Consider the following 22,913-nt stretch of genomic DNA (forward strand, 5'->3'; position numbering starts at 1 on the left):
GCGGTTAGTCTGTGAGGATGGAGTGGCTGAGGACTCAGTTTCACTCTGTATCTGATAGAGACAGGCAGCAGAGGATAGAGTGTGCAGCACGAGCCTATTTGTTATTTTTGTTAGGCTGCACACTCTTTGCTGATAAGAGTGGGACCAGGGTGCCTATAGCGTATCTGTGTTTACTACGGGATCTGGATAGGGTGAGCACATATGCCTGGGGTACAGCTGCCTTAGCATATTTGTATCGGCAGTTGGGGATTGCGTCGAGGTCATCAGTGAGACAGATCAGTGGTTATATGACGCTTCTGCAGGCATGGATTTATGAGCATTCCAGCACTCAGTCCTCACCCGTCGCTCGAGTATACTGATGCCAGTCCCCGCGTGCACCGCTGGATGCCCGGTACTCCATCCCGTACCACGATGGACCATTTAGTGGTTCTACGTGAGTCATTGGACCTTTTGAGCATCGATGAGGTACGTATCATATTACCATTTGCTTGTGTTTGTCAGTACATTTAATATGCGATATAGTATAAAACTGAAATGGACCTTTTGTTTTACAGGTTATTTGGTATCGCCATCATCGGCTTCGGAGAGATCGCCCATATATACCCGTCGCATTTTTTAGTGGCTCCATCAAGTGCCTTGATATCGTAGAACCCTATCATCCAGAAAGGGTTCTTAGACAGTTTGGTCGTATTCAGACCATCCCTCGAGCGCCACTAGCCCCTACGCGAGCCAACAGAGGTTCCACAGCAGGCTCGTACCGGATACATTACTCCTATATGGCACATCTCGGCACGGCACATCCCGTATCGGCACATCTCGGCACGGCACATCCCGTATCGGCACATCTCGGCACGGCACATCCCTACATGTCCCGTATCGGCACATCTCGGCACGGCACGTCCCGACATGTCCCGTATCGGCACATGACATACCGGCACGGCACAGACCGTCCCGTAGACGTTGTGATACCTATTGTAAGGAAATAAATATTTGGTACTTACCTTTTGCTTCCGCCTCTTTTGAATTTGAGTAGATGGATTGCGGATGGTAACTTTCTCAACACCAGGTGAATAACTATCCTGTCCAGATAGAACCAACTCAAACGCAGACGGGTCACGTCGAGTAGACGTATCAACCTTCATTGAAGCGCGCCCACGTGAACCGGTCTTCCGTTTTGCAGGCTCTAAAAGAGGTGTACTATCTGGACTTGCAATCTCTCGTAACTTCTTGATCATCTGCAATTGAGAAGCCCCATCTAACTTCTTGAATCGTAGCGCAATCAAATCTAACTCTGCATCACAACTCAACTGAATTGGCTGCACGGGGGGGGGGTAGGCAGAATATCAAGTTTCCTCCAATGAGGATCTATGCAGTCGAGAGGAATGGGCCGACCTTCCACCCTGTACCGCGCAATCTGGTGAGCACATGGTATACCATGTGTGCGTCGAATAGCGCACCCACAATTTGAATCATCAAACCCAACTGAATTGGCTCGTTTCGATTGGGCGAGGACATGATTTAACGCACTTATAGATATGAAACCTCGCAACTCTTTGAATTCAGCTGGCTTGAAGTTGTGCTGCACTACCAATAAACTCTTCTCCAATGAGGCTTTAACGGAGCTGTGCTGCAACTCAATCAATCCATGTATTCTAGTTCAAGATGACTCGAAACTTCCTTGGCTTGATCCAAGCTGCTTTTTGAGCTTTGCATGTGCACTCTCGACCCTAGTAAACAAATGAAAGTTAGATATAAGAACTGAGGCAAATTAAAATTAAATGAGTCTTTATTTGTGATACCTATTTGTCGTCACATTTCCGTAGTGCCTGCATGTATCCGTCCACGCCGCAACAAATCTTTCCTTGTATTTGCTCAGCCAAGTATCTGACACATACTGTAGTGCATCTGGATAGGTACCGAACTCTCTCTGCAGTGCACTCCAGCGATCATTATACTCGTCTTCCGTGGAGGACAGCACTAGTACATTCCAACTCATAATAAATTTATCCCATTTCTCCTTCAATTCGAAAATTTTTTTGCACTTGGCCAAAACATTCCTACTAATATGCCATCTACATAATAAATGTCTAGCAGTAGGAAATACTCTATGAATTGCATTCATCAAAGCCAAGTCTCTATCTGTAACAATCAACTCAGGCAAAACATCATCAGCTATGACACTGCGCAATCTCTCTAATGCCCAAGTATAGCTTTCTTCCCCCTCAGAATTTAAGTATACAAAAGCAACTGAAAATGTCATGTCAGTAGATGTCACCCCCACAATCTCTAAGAGCGGAAGACGATACCTATTCGTCTTGTACGTGCAATCCATTATCAACACACGGGGAAATGCACGGAACAAATCAATGCTGCCAGGGTGTGCCCAAAATAAGTCATGCACAACATCCGTATTAGTACAATTCCTATGCCACTCAATATATTTAGCCTCTGATAATTTACCTAATAGATGTTGCATTTCAGACCTCCCGGCTTTCTCTGCAACCTTAAACCGTTGACGTACATTGTAGATAGTCTTGATAGTCGTAACATTGAGGGCATCTCTTTCCTTCAATGTGGATAATATGTCCTTTGGACGAACCAAACTCTTCGACATATCCACTAACAATTCCGTCTCCTGCTCAGATAATCTCCCTGCATATGAGTGCCCCTCCAGATTCTCTGTAGCGGGATGATTGTGCACTCCACATACGACCAGTAATATCCAATCATCCGCAGTATCCAATTTCTTTCCTCTTAATGCAAAAGGACATCCACACTTCTTTGTCCCACAGGCAGTCTTTATTCGCTTTTCTTTTTTGGTTCGGTACGTCCCACCCCTCTCACAACCTAACGTAATTCTGGGTTTCTTAGAAATGGTACCTGCATCAGATGATTTGATTACAACAACAAAACCATTTCGCCTCCCAGCTTCACGACACCAATTACACAAGTCCTCTCTACTCTTGAAGATCTATACATTAAACAATTTATGTAAGTACACAGTTGTAAAATAGCTCGCTAAACTAATACAAAATTGCACAATACATTATAATACCTCGTAAGTTGTAAATTCGCTTGTGTAATCCAGTACAAATTCTGATCCAATTATACTCGATTCGGTTGTAGCATAGCCCTACATATAAAATAATTTATCACCAAGAATTAATGAATCAGAGGATCTGTTCGGCACAAAATTCAGCACGGCACGCGATTTGGCACCAGAAGCCTTCTGTTCGGCTGCACAGTGCCGAACAGAAGGCTTCTGTTCGGCTGCACAGAGCCGGACAGAACCCTTCTGTTCGGCACCGTGCAGCCGAACAGAAGGCTTCTGTTCGGCTGCACGGTGCCGAACAGAAGCCTTCTGTTCGGCACTGGTCAGCCGAACAGAAGCCTTTTGTTCGGCGATCCAGTGCCGAACGGAGCACGAACCGTGAAAAAAAAAAATTTCGAAACAAGGTGGAACACGTACCTTTGCGGCCGATTCTTCGTCCCAAATCACTAGTTGCTTGTCCATGCTTCGAATGGGGCTTAAATCTCCTTCAAAGATCGCCTAAACGATGTAAATGGATCGAGGGGTTTAAGGGGGGTTTGAGGGGGGGGTTTTTTTTCTTTTCAAAACGAAACGGAGGAGGAGGAAGGGGGGGTGTATGAGAAAATCTCAAGGGCAATATGGTAATTACACTAAAGGTTAGTTTGGGTATTTTCTTTTTGGTTTTTGGGGGTGTCCTGAGCAATAGGGGGGGTGTATATAGAACTACCCTGGAGAATTCCATCTCGTACAAAAGGGGGGCCGAACCGCCCCGCCCGTAGCAAGCCTCATACTGCCACTCCAGGCCATCGTCCGATGGCGGTCTCCAAGAATCCAGAAACTCCGATCAAGAACTGTCGAAGGCGTCGGAGCTGCGCCGGACGTCGGCCTCCTTATCCTCCTCCTCCGCCGCCTCTCAGGCGGTGCCGAACTCGTCTTCAAGAACGGGCTCTTCTATCACTGAGAACTCGACCGCGGCATTAGATGTCGATTCTAGGGAAGGAGCAGTCGGCAATGGAGATCTAAAGGGTCGGATCAGCGAGGGGAGCGATTTTGGTGAGGAGAGGAAGGCGAGTTCGGGATACAAGGTCGGGAGCGGTGAAGTTCCGGTGGGGTTTGTGGACCGGTCTTCCGCGCAGGTGCATGTGAGAGTGGTGGAGAGCCCGTTGATCTCGGATGCGATCTTTCAACAGGTTTGCGTTCTCTGATGAATGCTCTTACTTGGTTCTTGATTTTGCCGCACTTGTGTTCGTATCTTTTTTTTGTGAAAAAAGTTCTGTTCATACGTTTTCGTAAGCTGTTCTTTACTGCATTTGGGTGTCATTGAATTGGGATTGTTTATTTCAAAGCTTGTAAAACTTAACATGTTACAGTATTAAACATCGTAAGAGTGGTGTTTTATTTTTTTTTCTTTTTTCTGTCCGCGCCGGGGGGGGGGGGGGGGGGGGGGGGGGGCATTGAAATAGTAATAAACAGATGTTATATGCAATCTAGAAGTATGATGCACTGAGTTGAAACATTAGTAGGACCCATGAATGATGGTTTGTGTGGTACGGAATAGAGGGCCACTTGGATAGACATGTGTAGAAATCTTGTGGCCTCAAGAAATCCTTTCTACTTGATATTAGGGGTTATTGTGGTCTCAGATTAGAAGGAAAAAATTGTTGTTGAGAGACGGACTGAAGAAATTGAAGTGCAGTGACTGATTGGTTTGGTAGGTATATATGATCCAGAGGGAGAGCAAGCACCAATCTTCGAGATTTTTTTTTTCTTTTTTGAGAAAAAAAGGGAGGGGTAGACCCACCTACAACGCACCAATTTTTGAGAATTTAAACTTCATCACCATCTGGTTTGGTAAGCTGCTTTTCATTTCCAATTAGACAGCACAGGCACCACTACGTTGTAGGTACAGCATGCTGAATCAATAACCTGTGTCATGGCTTGCATTTGGAGGGTTGTACTGCTTATGGGGATTGCCATCATTGCATTGCATTCTTCTTGTTGGGGGAAAATAAATCGCCCTGAAGCACGTGAGCAGATCACCAGCACGTGACTGAAGGCGCCCAACTTGGAGGCGCCCGACCTGGAGGCGCCCGACCTGAAGACGCCCGGCTCCAGAGGCGCTCAACCTGAGGGCGCCCGATCTGAAAGCGTCTGACCCAAGGGCGTCTGACCTGGAGGCGTCCGACTTCAAGTTGCCCAACTGAAAGTCCGACCTCAGGGCTCTCGACCCGGCCCCTGGCCAGACACCCGATTCCGAGACCCCCGACCTGGGCACCCGACCTCAGCACCCTCGACCTCAGAAGTCCGACCTTGCTACCCATCTGTTGCGGTCACATCCTTCTACAGCTCGACCGGGGACCATGCCCTGCTACCGTTGTCAACAATTAATGCGCATGGCCTCCGCAGATCTCCGGCTCACTCAACAATTAATGCGCATGGCCTCCGCAGATCTCCGGCTCACTCAACAATTAATGCGCATGCTATCTACGGATCTCAAGTCCTTCACGGCAAACAGCTGACTTATTCGGCTACGTCCGATCAGCCACGATGACTCACCGGCTCCGGCCTGATCTCCTACGGCAATGTAATAATTCACACGATCGTGCATTAATTCAGACGACATGCTCAATTATGACGGTAACCCGTTCGCCCCGTTACATCACAGGTATACCTGTATCCCTCTATGAAAGAAAAACCCCTCCTCCTTAGAGGGGGTTGGACCCTAAAAATTTCTGAGACATATTTCCTCTCCTCCCCTACATTTGCCCCCTCTGACTTAGGCATCGGAGGGCCGGCGCCGGAAACCCCGGCCATCGGCTTTTTGCAGATCCTCCTGAGGACGCCGACCGCCGACGGACCGCCGTCCGCCATCTCAAGCCGGAGCTCCTCCTTCTCAGCCGACGGCCGCCCCCGGGTCCAATTTCCAGCAACAGTTGGCGCTAGAGGAAGGGACCGAGTTGTGGCTATGAAGTTGAGAAGCAAAGGAGCCTCCAATGCCTCCTGGCATCTCCCACCAAGTCTTGGACATTCTGTCCAGAATTCGCCATCTCCGGCTGATCCAGTTCCCCAAGTCCAGTCGGAGCAGTTCAACATCCTGGTGCAGCAGGTTCAAGCCTTAGTCGCAGCCGTTCAAGGCCTGCAACGTGAGGAAGCCCCACCTGTGCCGCCTCTGCAGGCCCAGGTCCAGCCAGTGCATCCTCCAAACGGACTGGTGCCCTAAGGCCAAAACCTCCACGGCTCCTCGAGGGCCAATAATGAAGAACGATGCTGTCGCCAAGGCTCAGCCCGGGCGTCTCCCCGGAGAGAATTGCCAGGGAGGAGCATAGACAGAGGGCCACAGCTCTCGAAAGCTGAGTCAGCTCCGGACCGACATGAGCCGAAGCAGACTACTGTAGCAATCCCCCAGGCTGGGGAGCTCGACAGGAAAGTCGAGAAGCTTGAGCGCCAGATCGAAGCGCTCCATAGCAGGAAGGCAAGGCGCGAGGGCGACTTTGAGTCTACCACCAAGTACTCCTTTTCACACCAGATCGAGGATGAGCCGGTCCCACCGAGGTTCAAAATGCCCAAGTGGAGCCCTACAACGGAACTACCGACCTCCTCAATCATTTGGAAAGTTACCGAGCCCTCATGGCGTTGCAAGGGTCCTCGGAGGCTGTGCTCTGCAAGGCCTTCCTAGCGACTCTTTGGGGAACGGCTCGGCTTTGGTTCTCTGGACTGAAGCCGAGCACGGTATTCTCTTTTGAGCAGCTCGGCAAGCAGTTCGCCACCAACTTTGCTGCCAGCCGGCGCCAGCGGCGAACGTCGGATTCCCTCCTGGACGTCAAGCAAAAGGAGGGGGAATCCCTCAGAGAATACCTCGACCGCTTTACTGCTGCAACCTAGGAGGTCCGCGAGCTCGACCAGTCGATAGCCATGTCAGCATTAAAGACTGGAGCTCGCTCCTATAGATTCCTCTTCTCCATTGAGAAGAGCTTCTCCACCGACTTCACCGAAATGCTGGCCCGAGCTCGGAAGTATGCGAAGGCCGAGGAGGCTATCGCCTCCAGGCGGGGTGCGACCGAGCAGGCCTCAAAGAAGCAGAAGCGCCGTGAAGAGCGTGGCCGCTTGAGAAGCCGATCCCCCCCGCCGAGATAAGAACCTGCCTCGGCTGAGGAGCCCACCTCGACAGCGGGGACAGCCTCGACCAAGATCTCCGCCTCGACCGAGATCTCCGCCTCGACCGAGATCTCCGCCTCGGCCGAGAATGCCCTCGGGGAAGTACGAGGATTATACTCCCCTCAATGCTCCCTGGGCGCAAATCCTAATGGAGATTGAGGGTCGAGACTACTTCCGACCTCCACCCTCGATGCGGGATCCAGGAGCTCGGCGCAATCCCAGGAAGTATTGCCGCTTCCACCGGGACCACGGCCATGACACGGAGGATTGCTTCCAGCTCCGGGACGAGATCGAGGCGCTCATCCGCTGCGGAGTACTCAACCGGTTTGTGCGGAACCGGCATGAGGAAAGGAGGCCAGTAGAAAATGCTGCACCACCTGAAAATCCAAATGACAACAGGCCTATCGCCAGCACCATCAACACTATCGGAGGAGGGAGCTCAGCTGAAGATCCAACCGGGAGAGGGACCCCTCCGAAGCGCCCGCGCACCTCCGAAGCCATCTCATTCTCGGACAAGGACATGGAAGGAGTTGAGACTCCTCATGATGACGTTGTGGTCATCTCCATGATTGTAAATAAGTTTGATGTAAAGCGTGTCTTAGTTGATAATGGAAGCTCGGCAAATATTTTGTACTACCATGCCTACCAAAAAATGGGGTTGACGGAAAGCCAACTTCGGAGAATGAACGCTCCACTGGTCGGATTTATCGAAGATTCGGTCCCGGTTGAGGGCGAGGTCAGTTTTCTTGTCACAGTCGGGCTCGCCCCCCGAGAAAGTACGGTGAGGACGGACTTCTTTGTGGTCCGTCTGCCTTCGGCCTACAACGCCATTTTTGGATGACCAGGGCTTAATGCTCTCCGAGCTGTGGTTTCGACTTATCATCTGCTCATGCGGTTCCCCACCGACCAAGGAGTAGGCGAAGTTCGTGGGGACCAGTCAATAGCTAAGCGGTGCTATATGGCAAGCCACAAAACAAAGCAACCGGCTAAAGCACCAAGCCCAGAGGAACAAACAGCCGAGGCGCCAACCCAAGCATCAGATCAGGCGCTGCCCATCGAAACCTTGGAGGTGTGGGACAACCCCTGGAAGGAACGGGTAGAGCCTGGTGAGCTTCTTACCCAGATTTCTTTACAAGAAAATTGTCCAGAGCTAATCGTGCAGGTCAGCTCCGGCCTGAGCTCCCTCGAAAGGGACCGCCTGATCGAGTTCCTTCGGTCCAATATGGATGTCTTCGCCTGGTCGCCCGCCGACATGCCGGAAATTGACCCCGAGGTCATGGTTCACCGACTTCAGGTGAAGTCGACCTGCAGACCCGTGTGGGAGAAGAAACGGGGCTCCGCCCTGGAACGACAACGAGCAGCGGCCGAGGAAGTGGACAAACTTCTCGAGGCTGGCTTCATCCAAGAGGTCTCCTATCCAGACTGGCTCGCCAACGTGGTCCTCGTGAAGAAATCCAACGGGAAGTGGCGCATGTGCGTGGACTACACCGACTTGAATAAAGCCTGCCCAAAGGACAGCTTTCCACTTCCCAGCATCGACCAGCTCGTCGACTCCACCTTGGGACACCAGTTGCTGACCTTCATGGATGCCTTCTCGGGATATAATCAAATCCGAATGGCGCCAGAAGACGAGGAAAAGACGGTCTTCATCACCGACAAGGGCCTCTATTGTTATAAAGTGATGCCGTTCGGGTTGAAGAATGCCGGAGCAACATACCAAAGGCTGGTCAGCCAAATTTTCAAAAACCAAATAGGCCGAAACATGGAGGTCTATGTGGACGACATGCTGGTAAAGAGCCGAACAGCGGAGGACCATGTGGCCGACCTCAACGGGACATTCTCCACACTTAGAAAATATCGGATGAAGCTCAACCCTGCTAAGTGCGCTTTCGGAGTCACCTCGGGCAAGTTCCTTGGGTTCGTGGTAACCCAACGGGGAATCAAAGCAAACCTTGAGAAGATTCGAGCAGTGTAGGAGATGGTACCGCCAAAGACGGTCAAGGAGGTACAGCGGCTCACCAGGCGGGTTGCAGTTCTGGGAAGATTTGTCTCCAAGTCGGCCGAGCGGTGCCTCCCATTCTTCAAAATCCTCAAGCGACCGAAAGACTTCTTATGGTCGAAGGAATGCCAGCAAGCTTTTGAAGAGCTTAGGTGCCTTCTTGCTTCTCCGCCACTACTCACCAAACCCCAGCAGGGTGAGCTTCTCTATTTGTACCTGGCCGTCTCTCCGGTTGCGGTAAGCTCGGTCCTGGTCCGAGAAGAGAACAAGACAATCTTTGCTCTGGTCATCCCGGCCCGGAGGCTCCGGCCCTACTTCCAGGCCCACACTGTGGCCATACTGACCGACCAGCCTATGAAGCAGATTCTGCAACACTCGGATCGCGCCGGGAGGATTGCCAAGTGGGCAGTCGAGCTCGGGGAGTTCGACCCCGAATACCGTCCGAGACCGGCGATCAAAGCCCAAGCGCTCGCCGACTTCATCGTGGAGTGCACTTTGCCGGACGATCCCGAGCTCTCACTCATGCCAATGGAGGAGACCCCGAGGCAGCCATGGATCCTATATGTGGACGGCTCCTCGACCTCGGGGGGTAGCGGAGTAGGCCTTATCCTTATAAGCCCAGATGGTGTAGTTGTGGAGCAAGCCCTACGCCTCGAGTTCCCAGCCTCGAACAACGAGGTAGAGTACGAGACGCTTATCGTCGGGCTCAAATTGGCAAAGAAGCTGAAAGCCGAGGACCTGAAGGTCTTCAGTGACTCCCAACTGGTCGTGAGCCAGATCCTGGGGGATTTTGAAGCAAGAGAGCCATCGATGCAGAGATATCTCCAAAAGGTGCAAGACCTCACATCCACCCTGGGCTCCTTCAATATCCAGCACATCCCCAGAACAGAGAACCTAAGGGCAGACCTACTGTCGAAGCTGGTGACCTCCCGCATGAGCGAGTTTCCCAAGGCAACAATGCTCGAATATCTCCAAACGCCCAGCACGGAGGAGCCTGAGCCGACCCTCTGCATCGAAACCGAGCCGAGCTGGATGGACGAGCTCATCAGTTATCTACAAAATGAAGCCCTTCCCAATGATGAGCTCGAGGCTCGCCGAATCAGGCGCCTAGCCTCCCGATATATATTATATGAAGGCAAGCTCTACCGGAAATCCTTCACCTCTCCTCTCCTCAGATGCTTCCGCCTGTCAGAGGCGGACTACGCCATGCGAGAGGTTCATGAAGGGATATGCGGAAATCATCTGGGAGGCCGGGCACTGGCCCACAAAATCTTGCGCCAAGGATACTATTGGCCCATACTTCAAAAGGATGCAACGGACTTCGTTCGAAGGTGCGATCGATGCCAGCGGAACGCCAACATCCAGCGCTGACCCTCGACTCCACTGACCTCGATCAGTGCCCTCTGGCCATTCGCCCAGTGGGGGATCGACATCCTGGGGCCATTCCCCTTGGCAACCGGGCAGAGAAAAGTTCTGGTCGTCTCCATCGACTACTTCACCAAATGGGTCGAAGCCGAACCAGTGGCCCGGATCACTGAGCAGAAGATGCGGGACTTTGTTTGGAAGTCAATAATCTGCAGATTTAGATTCCCCCGCATCCTTATATCTGACAACGGCCGTCAGTTCGACAACGTCCGTTTCAGAGAATTCTGCTCCGAACTTGGCATCGATCACCGCTTCACCTCGGTCGCCCATCCACAAACAAATGGAGAAACTGATGTGGCGAATCGTACCATCCTCCAGTGGCTCAAGGCCAGGCTTGACCGATCTAAAGGGCAATGGGTCGAAGACCTCTACAATGTCCTTTGGGCCTACAGAACCACATTCCGACTTCCTACCGGCGAGACCCCCTTTAACCTGGCATATGGAACGGAGACTGTCATCCCTCTGGAAGTTGTACTCCCTTCACCAAGAGTGGAACATTACGACGCAGCCTCCAACTCCTCCCAACTCAGGGGCAACCTGGACCTCATCGAGGAGACAAGGGAGGCAGCCCGAGTTCACATGGTGAGATATCAACGAAAAACGGCACAGTACTACAACTCTAGAGTAAAAGCCAAGCTCTTCAAGGTAGGAGATCTCGTCCTCAGGAGAGCAGAAGCTTCTCAGCCCACCGAGCAGGGGAAGCTTGCCCCGAACTAGGAAGGACCATACCAGATTGCACGAGTCCAGCGGCCGGGAGCATACAAGTTGGAATCCCTCGAAGGGACTCTCATTCCACAAAGCTGGAATTCCGACAATCTTCAGATGTACTACTAATAAAGCCCCCAGGGGTCTTCAATGATTGGGAATACAACTCTCGCCCCCCTACTTATGATAATTCGCTTATAGCTCTCCCTTAATTATTCCATACTCTTCCTGATATTGGGACGCTCGTGATTTTCAGAAAACCCGACCAAGCTCGGATGCCCGACCAAGTTTGGATGCCCCAGCCAAGCCTGGAATACTTCGCCACGTCGATGTCGAGCTCGGTCTCGATCTCCCTCAAAAATCCCGACCAAGATCGGGATGCCCCGTTGAGTCGACAGTGAGCCCAAGCTCCCTCGACCTCGGAAAGCGTCACCAGGTCGACAGCGAGCCCAAGCTCTCTCGACCTTGTGTTCGATCCCTCGACTAAGGTCGGGATGCCCCGCTGAGTCGACAACGAGCTCAAGCTCCCTCGACCTCGGGAAGCGTCACCAGGTCGACAGCGAGCCCAAGCTCCCTCGACCTCGTGTTCGATCCCTCGACTAAGGTCGGGATGCCCCGCTGAGTCGACAGCGAGCCCAAGCTCCCTCGACCTCGGGAAGCGTCACCAGGTCGACAGCGAGCCCAAGCTCCTTCGACCTCGTGTTCGATCCCTCGACTAAGGTCGGGATGCCCCGCTGAGTCGACAGCGAGCCTAAGCTCCCTCGACCTCGGGAAGCGTCACCAGGTCGGGAAGACAACAACGGGGTAGTACCTTCGCGGACCCCCGAGGCCTTCAACAACGGGGTAGTACCATCGCGGACCTCCGAGGCCTTCAACAACGGGGTAGTACCTTCGCGGACCCTCGAGGCTTTCAACAACGGGGTAGTACCTTTGCGGACCTCCGAGGTCTTCAACAACGGGGTAGTACCTTCGTGGACCCCCGAGGCCTTCAACAACGGGGTAGTACCTTCGCGGATCCCCGAGATCTTCAACAATGGGGTAGTACCTTCGCGGACCCCCGAGGCCTTCAACAACGGGGTAGTACCTACGCGGACCCCCGAGGCGTGTGCAGGCGCACCCAAAGCGGACTACAGGCCAAAGAGCACCGCTGAAAGCCAACTTCGAGGCGAAGTCGCTTACCTTAACAATAGATATCCGGCTCCGATGGTGCGAGAGGTACATCCTACCCAGCACCTACACCATTGTGCTTACTTGCTCATATTACAGGACGGTCGACAAAACCATGACTAAGGCCAGGATGCCCTCCTGAATCGATCACGAGCCGAGGTCCTCTCCACCTCGCGTGTAGTCTCCTGACTGAGTGCGTGAAGCTCCTCTCCGCCAATCTCCAGCTCAATCTTAGCCCGGGCTCCCCCCGGACGAAGGCTTTGCCAAGTCCGAACGTCGGCTCAAGCCGAGACGGCCTGTAACGACGACTTCGAGCTCCGCCCGATGATACTATGGTCGAGCCCAGAAGTGCCAAGTCACTCACTGTATGTAATGTCCGGGCCCAATACAGTCTGGGCCCAATACTGTAGGGCCCAGTTGAAGGGTATTGGGCCAGGGAGGGGTTAGCGGGCCACGCTGGCCCAGGAAAGGCAGACTGTTGTCTTCCCCTGAGGGCTGAAAGGATAGGACCACCAGATGGCCAACGGAGAGACCCCCACAGACATGCAAAAACGGGAGCCCGCCACCTCCTCCCCCTCGGCCACTGAGCTGTGAGCTGGCCTGAGGAGGAGGGGCAGCTGGTGGCTTCCGGAGCAGTGAGGAAGGAGAGAACGCCACCTCTCCTTTGGGGTCAAGTCATAAGCCCGATATTTAAAACCCCTAAGATTTGCTAACCCCTAATTTGATGTACCCTCCCTAAACCTCTAACCCTTTGGATCTACTGCACCAGAGAGCCAAGCCTTGGAGCTGGAGGCGGAAGGGACCTTGCAGCCCTAGGAGAGGAAGGAGGGAGCTTGCCGAGAAGGAGGAACTGCCCAACTCCAATCAACCTAATCAAGGTAAGGGCCCTGTAAGTAGGGTTTTAGGTAGGAAAATGGGGCGAGAGAAACCCCTCTGTGGGGTGTTCTCCCCTTTGTTTCATCCATTAAGCAGAGGGGAGGAGACCGGCACAGAGGAGACCGGCACAGAGAAGACTGGCACGGGAGAAATAAGAGGACCCCGGGTCGGGCCCACAGGCCGCGGGCCGGCCTGAGGGCGGCCCAAGTCCAGGCCCAACTGCCACCAGGGCCGAGCCCAACCGGACTCGGCCTGCGGGTGATAGCTCGCGGCCACCGCCGCCCTAGGGCTGAGGGGCCGCCGGGTCTGGCCATGCCGGCGATAGACGCGGCCCCAAGGCCGCCAGCCTCAGCCGAGCCCCCGCCTCTCCGTCGGCGAAGAGGTGGTGGCGCGGCTCCCACACACAAAAAAGGGGGGGGACAAGTACTTACCTCGGACCACGGCCTTACCTCGCCGTGGTCGGAGCCGGTGAGGACCCCCGAAGGAGGCCCGGCCTCGATCTCACCTCCCGGCCTTCCCCCTCTTCTCGGGCATCACTTCGGAGAAGGGGAAAGGAGCCGGCCTCCCGCTGCCGCCGCCCCGAAGAGAGAACACCGCCTCGGCCGGTAGATCGGGGGAGCCTCGCCTCCCTGGTCGCCTGCGAGGGGGGCGGCGAGGAGGGAGGAAGGGGGACCGGAGTTGAGGGAGGACGGAGATGGGTTTCGAGGGAAAGCGAGGGAGACGAAGAGAGGGGCGAACGAAAGAGGCCGAAGCCTCTGGAACCACCGAGAAGGACCCTTGACGGGTCTGCCTAGCGGGTCGGATTCGAGTCCGGATCCAAAACCCGTTAGGCCCAAATGATTCAAATCGGTTTGGGTGAGTCCAATGAAAGGTTGATCCAAGCCCAATCGAATTAAATGGGTCAATTAAGCCTAAATTGTGTTGGGTCTGAACCTGACCAAGCTTGAATGAACCCAAATTAAGCAAATTGGGCTAAACCCGAATCCAATTTAACCCAGTTCAGCTGGGTCCGAACTATGTTCATAACTTGTTGACTCCAGCAGGCCCAATTAGCCCTAAATCAGGCCCAGACCAGGCCCAATTAAGTTGGCAGAAGGCCAAATTGGCTAGGAAAGAGTGGACCTAACCACAAACCAAGCCCGACCCTTTCATCAGAGGCCCAATTAGGCCCTGTAGACTCAAATTTACTTCAATTGGACTAAAATTTATGACAAATAGAGGATAATGTGAGTTTTATAATATGATTTTAGGAAACAAAGACTCGTCATCCGGGCTCAAGAAATTGATAACAACTTATTGTAAGTAATCCTATCCTAATCCTACTTTGGATCATGTCATATTATTAATATTTTCCTAAGTGTTATTCAAGTACATACTTCATGAATGATATGTTATGATAAGTAACTTGCCTGATTTAGAATTTATGGCCATATATGCTTTACGATTAAGCTGATATTTTAAATCATGCATGCAAGTTAGTTCAACAAAAATTTCCTATTTAGCCGAAGGGCACTACAAATGGACTCAAAGATGCTACTGATCGAATGCAACTGAGCTGGCCTTGCTCGTGGCCGAGAATGACTGAGCCTGCCCCGCCAGTGGCTGAATAATAACTGAGCTGGCCCCGCCAGTAGCCGAGACTGACTTTGCAGTAGCATCCGAGAGAATGGACCACGGCATATCGGGGGCACGGTTTCATATGTATACTTTATGAAAATTTTTGCTTGACTCGAAATACTGCTTTGTTTACCCAGCATACATATTTTGCCATGATAAATTGTTAGATAATATGCATGTCAGCTTCTCAAACCCTGAAAAGCATGTTCAGAATTTTAGTTGATCCGATAAGATTATGCAGGATTACTTACTGAGCCGCGTAGCTCATACCCGTTCATTTATATTTTTCTTTCAGATCCTCACCACTGATAGCTGTCAGAGACACTTTAATTTGGTATCAGCTCTTCTTTCCTTTGGGGTAAAATAAGTATACTTTTGTGTACATAAACTACATAGAAGCTCTGTATTTGGGTACTGACCAGCATGTTGTACTAAGAATGCTTTCATATATAAAGATGTGGTTGGTTTGACTACCCTGTTATCCATGTATGAGGCTTCGTGCTATTGTGGCGGTAGTCGGCAATAGCACGGCCGTGTCATGGATCCGGATCCGGGGCGTGACACTGTAAGTTCTGATTCTACTTGTTGATACTCCGACCAAGTTCGAGATCAAAAAGCACGGAAGCTCCAGTGATAGCCCGACCACGGTCTAGGATCTCTTCGGAGTCCGACTTAAAGCTTTGACAAGCTTATTCTGGAAGCTGAGCCCAAAGACTTGGCGAAATTTCCCAGAGGATAAACCTAAATGCCTAGCGGGATCTCTTCGGAGCCCGACTTTAAAGCTTTGACAAGCTTGTTCTAGAAACCGAGCCCAAGGACTTGGCCAAATTCCCGGAAGCTAAGCCTAAAGGATTAACAGGACTTCTTCGGAGCTCGAGCTCAAGGACTTAGCGAATTTTCCTAAAGTCTGAACCCAAAGCCTTAACGCGATCCCTATCAGAGCTAAGCCTGACAATCTAGCGAATGCTACCGGAATCGAAGTCTATGGATTTAGCCGAGATTGAAGACTTAGAGAAATTTGTGGGAGAGGAATTCAACTTAAGCAACCAAGGTAAAAGTTTACCTACTATGCATAAAAGAGACAAGCACAAATTTAGAAAGAAGCTCTTCATTAGTAAAGGCCTAAAGGCGGAGTACAAAATTAAGGTTCGGCCGTATTCAAGGGCCGAACTCGCTTACAAAAAGGGAAAACAAAAAGAAAAGGCTAAGTCCTAGGAGGCTGCGCCTTCATCGGCGCTAACATCGGGATCATCCACAACGATCACTGGGGGGTCTTCGGCAGGAGTTGGCTCGGAACCCTCCGCGGCGGCCTCAGATGGAGCTTCGCCAGCGGCCTCGGGAACGCCCCCAACAACTTCCCCAGCGGGAGTCTCTTGAGCCGTTCGCTCGGCCGCGCCAGTCTCGGCCTCGAAGACCTCGGCCTTGGCGATCTCTTCCTCAGCCTCAAGGGTTGCAGGAAGATCGAACTCGCTCTCTTCGCCGATCCCCGACCTAGGCCGAATACCCCCAAGGTCGAGCTGGGGGCAGTACCTGTGCATCTGCCTCCGAAAATTTTCGAAGCCGCGGAGAAATCCGTCCACGGCATCCTCCTCCAACATATCCCGGAACTCCTCCGATTCCTTGAAGAGTTCCACGGCATTTTGGGCCTGTTCCAGCGCCCTTTTCTCTCGAGCCTCGAGCTGCTCGATTTTCAGGCGAAGGACCCCGCCCTCGTATTTGTGGCCGGCGGCTTTGGCACGGGCCTCGGCAAGACGCGCCTCGAAGGCGCGCAATTCCGACCTCGCCAGAGTGTGCGCGGCTTTCTCCTCCGCAAGCTGGTCGAGCGCTGATCGCCGCTCGGCCTCGGCAGCTTCCATCCACGCGATGGCCTCCGCCCGTGCGGCCTCAAAGTCGGTGAGCCTCTTCTCGGCCATCTCCAGCTGCCTCTAGAATCACCGAGCTTCATTCTGGCATCCCGAGGCTATGAATACCAGTGTGTCGATCTCGTGGAGATGCTGCAGGAAAAACGACGATAAGTAAAAATGAAGGAAATATCAAGTGAAGGAAATAACCAGGGCAAGAATGAAAAGGTAACTTACCCGAGCAGCATTGCAGTAAGTCTGGTCAACGATGTCCCCGAGCGCGATGCCTTCGAACTCGGCCCGGTCGGCTGGGAGCAACGCGCGGCGAAATACCGCGTGCGCGACATCACTGTTGCGGAGGGCCGAACTGCCCTCATGGATCGGGGACTCCGGGTCGCTGGATCCCCTCTCGGAGCGGTCTCCGGCCCCCGACGAACTCGGCTTATCCGAGCTCGAAACTCTAGGGCCCCCGCTCGGCTGGGGGCCCGAGCGTCGCATGCGAACAACTGGCCGACCTGGCCGCTGAGAAATGGGGGCGGGGCAAGCAAGGGTCGCCGAGCCCGTCACCCCCCGGGAACCCGAGCTCGCCTGCTCGGTAGCCGGGGCTTCAACCCGGACGGACCTGGAGGGTCCGGCCCCAGAGCCCCTCGCCTCGGCAGGGGCGGAAGTTGAGGCCGACTTGGTCTTCTTCCTGGGCTCGGGAAGAGCCCTGCCAGCTTCGGCCGCCCTCCTCTTGAGTCGGGAGAAGAGCGCGGTGTTGCTCGTCACCATGTTGGGAACGTCTGAAAAAGAAGAAAGATTCTAAATGGTAGATCAGTGCTAAGAAAAGAAGGAAAGAAACAAATAAGACAAAAAATAGCAGAATAAAGAAGGAGCAGTGCGACTGCTCTTACCCTCGGGGCGCGCCGAGCTCAAGCCGACGTTCACCAAAGCCTCCTCGCTCAGAAGCCGGTCAGAAGGATATCGCCCCCGAGGCCGCGCAGGGCATCAAATGCCCTCTGCTCGTCCGCCGAGAGCTCGGTGAGCCGGTTGAGGGCCTTGAGCCGGGGATGCCCCCATCTCGGATCAAATCCCCACGAAAACTCGGAGGAAAGGAAGAAAAACCTCCCCTTCCACTCATGAATAGAGGAAGGGGCACCTCGGAAGAGTGACATACCGCCCCGAAAGGCGAAGTAAAGCCACTTCCCGTCCGCCGGGTTCGACTTCAATAAGAAGCACCGGCGGAAAACGCCTATCAGGGTCGGTATCCCGTGCGCAGGGCAGAGGGATACGAACCCGATGATGGTCCTCCACGAGTTCGGAGCGAGTTGTGCTGGGACGAGTTGATACTCCACCAACAACTCGTTCACAAACTCGTGAAGAGGGAACCGCAAACCGGCCCAGAGTGTCTCGACGTACACTTCGATCCGACCTGGAGGAGGTCTCGTTACCCGGTCCTCCGACCCCGCGAGCTCGAGACGAAACCCGGGCCGAAAGAAAAAATGGGAACGAACCAACTCTAGTTCCTCCTCGGTTAAGGTAGACCCAACCTCACCGGGACCACGACCCATCCCAGAAAAGGAAAAAAACGACGGAGAAGACAAGGAACAAAAGGAGAACGAAGGAGAAAACAAGAAATAAAAGGAAATAAAAAGAAGAAGAAAAGATCCTTCGAGCTAATGTGGGAAAATAACCTACTGTGGAACCGCCGGAAATCGCCTCAACACACCGCCGGGGAGACTCGGTCGCGACAGTCGAAGAAAGAAGGAAACGAAAGGGAGGGAAAAAACAGTGACGGCTAAACGAGACCTTTCTAGGGCTAAGCTAAGGGGTTTATATAAACCCTCCCGACGGCCCAGATCGGCGGGACTGGATCCCGCCTTCCGTCCAGATCGTGCCACGTGTCGGCCCCAAAAACCGAAGCGACATATTTAATCTGGATCGACGCTTCGAATACAGAATCAAGGCAGCGTCCCATCGGATCCCGGAGCCCCATTATGAGCCCACCACGCGAGGCGGTCTCGAAGGACGAAAGGGCGTCGCCCCATCTCCTCTCATTAAAGATGCCCCAAAGTGCGCGGAACGCCGGAATAATTTAAGGCTCCCTAGCCCCCACTAATGCAATAAAGGCAACTACTTTCCGAGCCCGAGCTCGTGAACGGCTCGAACTCGGAAGTCGGGGGTAGTGTTGGGGGAAAATAAATCGCCCTGAAGCACGTGAGCAGATCTCCAGCACGTGACTGAAGGCGCTCGACCTGGAGGCGCCCGACCTGAAGATGCCCGGCTCCAGAGGCGCTCGACCTGAAGACGCCCGGCTCCAGAGGCGCCAAAACTGAGGGCGCCCGATCTGAAAGCGTCTGACCCAAGGGCGTCGGATCTGGAGGCGTCCGACTTCAAGTTGCCTAACTGAAAGCCCGACCTCAGGGCTCTCGACCCGGCCCCCGGCCAGACACCCGATTCCGAGACCCCCGACCTGGGCAACCCGACCTCAGAAGTCCGACTTTGCTACCTATCTGTTGCGGTCACATCCTTCTGCAGCTCGACCGGGGACCATGCCCTGCTACCGCTGTCAACAATTAATGCGTATGGCCTCCGCAGATCTCCGGCTCACTCAACAATTAATGCGCATGGCCTCCGCAGATCTCCGGCTCACTCAACAATTAATGCGCATGTTATCTACGGATCTCAAGTCCTTCACGGCAAACAGCTGACTTACTCGGCTACGTCCGATCAGCCACGACGACTCACTGGCTCCGGCCTGATCTCCTACGGCAATGCAATAATTCACACGATCATGCATTAATTCAGACGACATGCTCAATCATGACGGTAACCCGTTCGCCCCGTTACATCACAGGTACACCTGTATCCCTCTATAAAAGGAAAACCCCTCCTCCTTAGAGGGGGTTGGACCCTAAAAACTCCTGAGACATATTTCCTCTCCTCCTCTACATTTGCCCCCTCTGACTTAGGCATCGGAGGGCCGGCGCCGGAAACCCCAGCCACCGGCTTTTTGTGGGTTCTCCGGAGGACGCCAACCGCCGACGGACCGCCGTCCGCCATCTCAAGCCGGAGCTCCTCCTTCTCAGCCGACGGCCGCCCCCGGGTCCAATTTCCAGCAACACTTCCCTTTCTTTTTAGGCCCTTTATCACCTTTTGTCTCCTTGATTAAGCAGCAGGCTCTAATTTGATGTTTTCTCTTTTTGTTGAACTTTAATGGCTTGCAAAATGTAAAATGAGATACTAAGTTTTTCTGGATAAAAAAATTCATGGTCGAACCTGATTACTGGTTAAACACTTAAAGCATGTCAATGATTATGCCTAACTTAACTAAAGATTCTGATGTGCTGTGTCCATGGTTCTCATTTAAATGAAAATCTAAAGGTTCAAAAGTCAAGTTGTGGAAACCCCTTACAAACATTCTAGATTGTTATATTTGTAGGACTTTAAAGATTGGTGAAGCAGGATTCATATTTCTGTATTTCTAAATGAGGTTAAGGGCATGAAGCTTTTATAGCCTAAGCTACAGGTTTTCTACTTGATGTGTGTACTGATGTTTTAGCATATAATGGCTTTAGGCAGCTGTTGTTTGTTTTACCTACTGCCCTCTCTCTCTCTCTCTCTCATTCCCTCTCCCTCCCTCCCCCCCCCCCCCCTCCCCCCTCTCCCCGCCTCTTTCTTGTGCACGTGCTTACTGTGCTTCTTTATATTCTCCATGATCTCCCTATTCTTCTTGATTTTATGAATTATGAAGGCCATATGACTCTGATTCTATGCCTTTGTCATTAAACAATGCAACACTATCAGGTGCTGCTTGATGCCAGCCATGCTCCTGTGTGCAGATAGGGATAGGAGATGCTGTATATTTTTACATTATCAAACATAAGCACAATAATCAAATGAACAAGTTTGTGGAAGGGTTCCATAAGGTAGTATAATGTGTTCTAGCAGAATTTTGTAAAAATGAGATATTTGAGGAGCTACTTGGCAGATAACTGAAAACATTTTTAGGATGCTGGCTATGTAAGACATGTCTCTGGGTGATTGCCAATTATGTTTTGGTGACTCTGCATCTGCCTTCGGTTTGTACAAGCTTATTCTGTTCCTAAAGTTAGATATCATGATTGCCGTGGATGAGAAGAGTGTGAAGCACTTGAATCTTAAAGTATGTAGAAGTAGAGGCACATTATGAAGTCGATAATCATTTATGAAGGTCCGAATGAGCTAATAGTTCATAATGGATATCAAGAAATTTACCAGATGGCTGTTTCTTTTTATTCTTTATTGATCCATGCTCATGTTAGCCAGGCCAGGAAGCACAGCCCAGGGCTTTTCTTGATAGGCAAGCACTGGATGCATCACCAAGTGGATGATATGGAATTATGGTGGTTCTTTTGTAAAGTCACGAGTCTAATTAATTTTTGACTAAATTATGGTGCATGGCTCTCATTATTGACCGTTGTTTAACTACGCTTGTGAAACATATTGCTATTTGTATGATTTGCTTCCCATCTAATCCTGATCTTGTGCTAAGATTTGATGCCATCTATGGCAGAGCCATGCAGGTCTCTTCAACCTTTCTGTAGCAGTTCTGATTGCAGAACGGCAGGCTTATTATTGAGAACTTGATGCAGGTTTGCTGAATTTCCATACCTTATTCCGGCCAAAAAAAGTATCCTCTTGTCTGCCTCATGTTTGTATCTGCTTTGTCAGAGTAGTGTTGATCTTTTCTCCTTTTCTTGCAGTATGGTTTACTAATAGGAAGTGGATTTTTTTTTTCTCAGTTCAAGATTTCTGAGAGATTGGCCACTCCTTATATGTAGGTTCTGGAGTTATTGTTCTTGTTTTTCTTGAGAATGTTACTAAATTCTTCATCTTGTTTTCTGACTTGGCATTCCTCTAATATTTGTAAATGACAGCCTCACTCTACCTGTTTTCCCTCTTGGTGCTTACATGGTTGAAAAGTTGGCATATAGAAAGTTAATTTCTGAACCTGTAACTAGTCTTCAGCCATTAGCTATTAAATGTCCCATGTCAAATTCAACTTATCCTTTCTAATCAGGAATTATCAGGCCAGTAGGTAGATAATCTATTTTGGCCAGTTGCCCATTTAATTATTGTTATATTGCATCAAACTGTTGTATCCAAATATTAAAACAGTTATTGCCTTCTTTTATATGTATCTGCGATGAGTGCATGTTCTACACCTTTAAAGTTATGATTAAAAAGTGTATACATTAACTTAATGAAGCTAAAAATGACTCTATCTACTCAGAGCCTGCTTTATGAATACTTTCTCTCATTCAGTTAATTCAGGATTGTCTTCCCCTATCAAATATACTTAAACCAAGGTCAATCCATATCATTTTATAAAGAGCATGCCCCATGTTCATTACTTCAAATGTCAATTGTAGAATCTATACTAGTTCATGATGAACTACTTGCTCAACAGTTCCTACTTGCTGATAAATTAAGAATTGCTGCAAGGAGTATACAGCTTAAAGTTCAGTGTGTAAATCTGCAGTAAAAATGATTATTGTATCATATATGCTTTTACAGTTGTGCATTTTGTTTCTTTTATTTTTTCTTTACCCTGCAATACATGCCATTTTCACTTTGTTGGATGTTATATTGGTTCTTCCTTCATGATTCTTCATTTCACATGCACGATCTAACAGATTACTGCACTATGGGTCCTGGCACATGCAATATTTTGATTATTTCATATGTTGTTCGTTTTGCCACCACTATGAGCTTTGTCAAGAAAAAGTCTGTTAGTCTGCTTATTAGTGAATTTTGATTGCAGTATTACTGTACCATGTTTTTCTTTCTTTCCTTTTTTTTTTTGGTGATTGGTATATCATTTTAGTGACTAAATCTAGTTGGTAGAATGAGTACTTTTGGCCTATGAACTTTGCTTTATTATTCACAGCATTTGATCTAATCTTCTTTTATATATTTCTTAAACCCTTCTAACTTCTGCTAAGTTTAAAACACTGTTCAACTTACATGTTTTGCAGGTGGTTGTCTCACTTCATCTATTACTCACAACAGCTACAATCATGTATCCATTTTTCATGCTTCTAAGGTAACATTTCATTTTGGTGACCACAACATT

At 51.0% G+C, this 22,913-nt stretch overlaps 1 protein-coding gene and 1 pseudogene across 2 annotated transcripts; one reads left to right on the forward strand and one right to left on the reverse strand.

Annotated features, from left to right (window-relative positions):
- Nucleotides 1-1,022: 1,022 nt before the first annotated feature.
- Nucleotides 1,023-3,698, reverse strand: LOC148715496 (putative protein FAR1-RELATED SEQUENCE 10). The gene is made up of 3 exons (XM_089926652.1): nt 3,470-3,698; nt 3,056-3,133; nt 1,023-2,971 (listed from the first exon to the last, which is right to left on the reverse strand). Exons 1-3 carry the CDS (start codon nt 3,512-3,514, stop codon nt 1,787-1,789), a joined length of 1,308 nt encoding a protein of 435 aa, XP_089782778.1. The 5' UTR covers nt 3,515-3,698; the 3' UTR covers nt 1,023-1,786.
- A 146-nt stretch (nt 3,699-3,844) lies between these two features.
- LOC103712976 (uncharacterized) lies at nt 3,845-21,761 on the forward strand (annotated as a pseudogene). Its single transcript, XR_015972735.2, has 3 exons — nt 3,845-4,221; nt 21,351-21,429; nt 21,541-21,761. The product of XR_015972735.2 is annotated as an uncharacterized LOC103712976 (transcript).
- The last annotated feature ends 1,152 nt before the right edge of the window (nt 21,762-22,913 follow it).

The sequence above is a fragment of the Phoenix dactylifera genome, chromosome 1, assembly GCF_051530095.1.
Source record: "Phoenix dactylifera cultivar Ajwa chromosome 1, Ajwa_hap1_PhDact_Kaust_v1.1, whole genome shotgun sequence".
NCBI lineage: Eukaryota > Viridiplantae > Streptophyta > Magnoliopsida > Arecales > Arecaceae > Phoenix > Phoenix dactylifera.

Excerpts from the sequence above, each read along its gene's own strand:
- LOC148715496 (XM_089926652.1), bottom strand. The coding sequence starts at position 3,514 with ATGGACAAGCAACTAGTGATTTGGGACGAAGAATCGGCCGCAAAG. Across the intron at positions 3,134-3,469 it reads ACGAAGAATCGGCCGCAAAG|GGCTATGCTACAACCGAATC; the intron begins GTACGTGTTCCA and ends TTTTATATGTAG. Across the intron at positions 2,972-3,055 it reads GCGAATTTACAACTTACGAG|ATCTTCAAGAGTAGAGAGGA; the intron begins GTATTATAATGT and ends TTTAATGTATAG.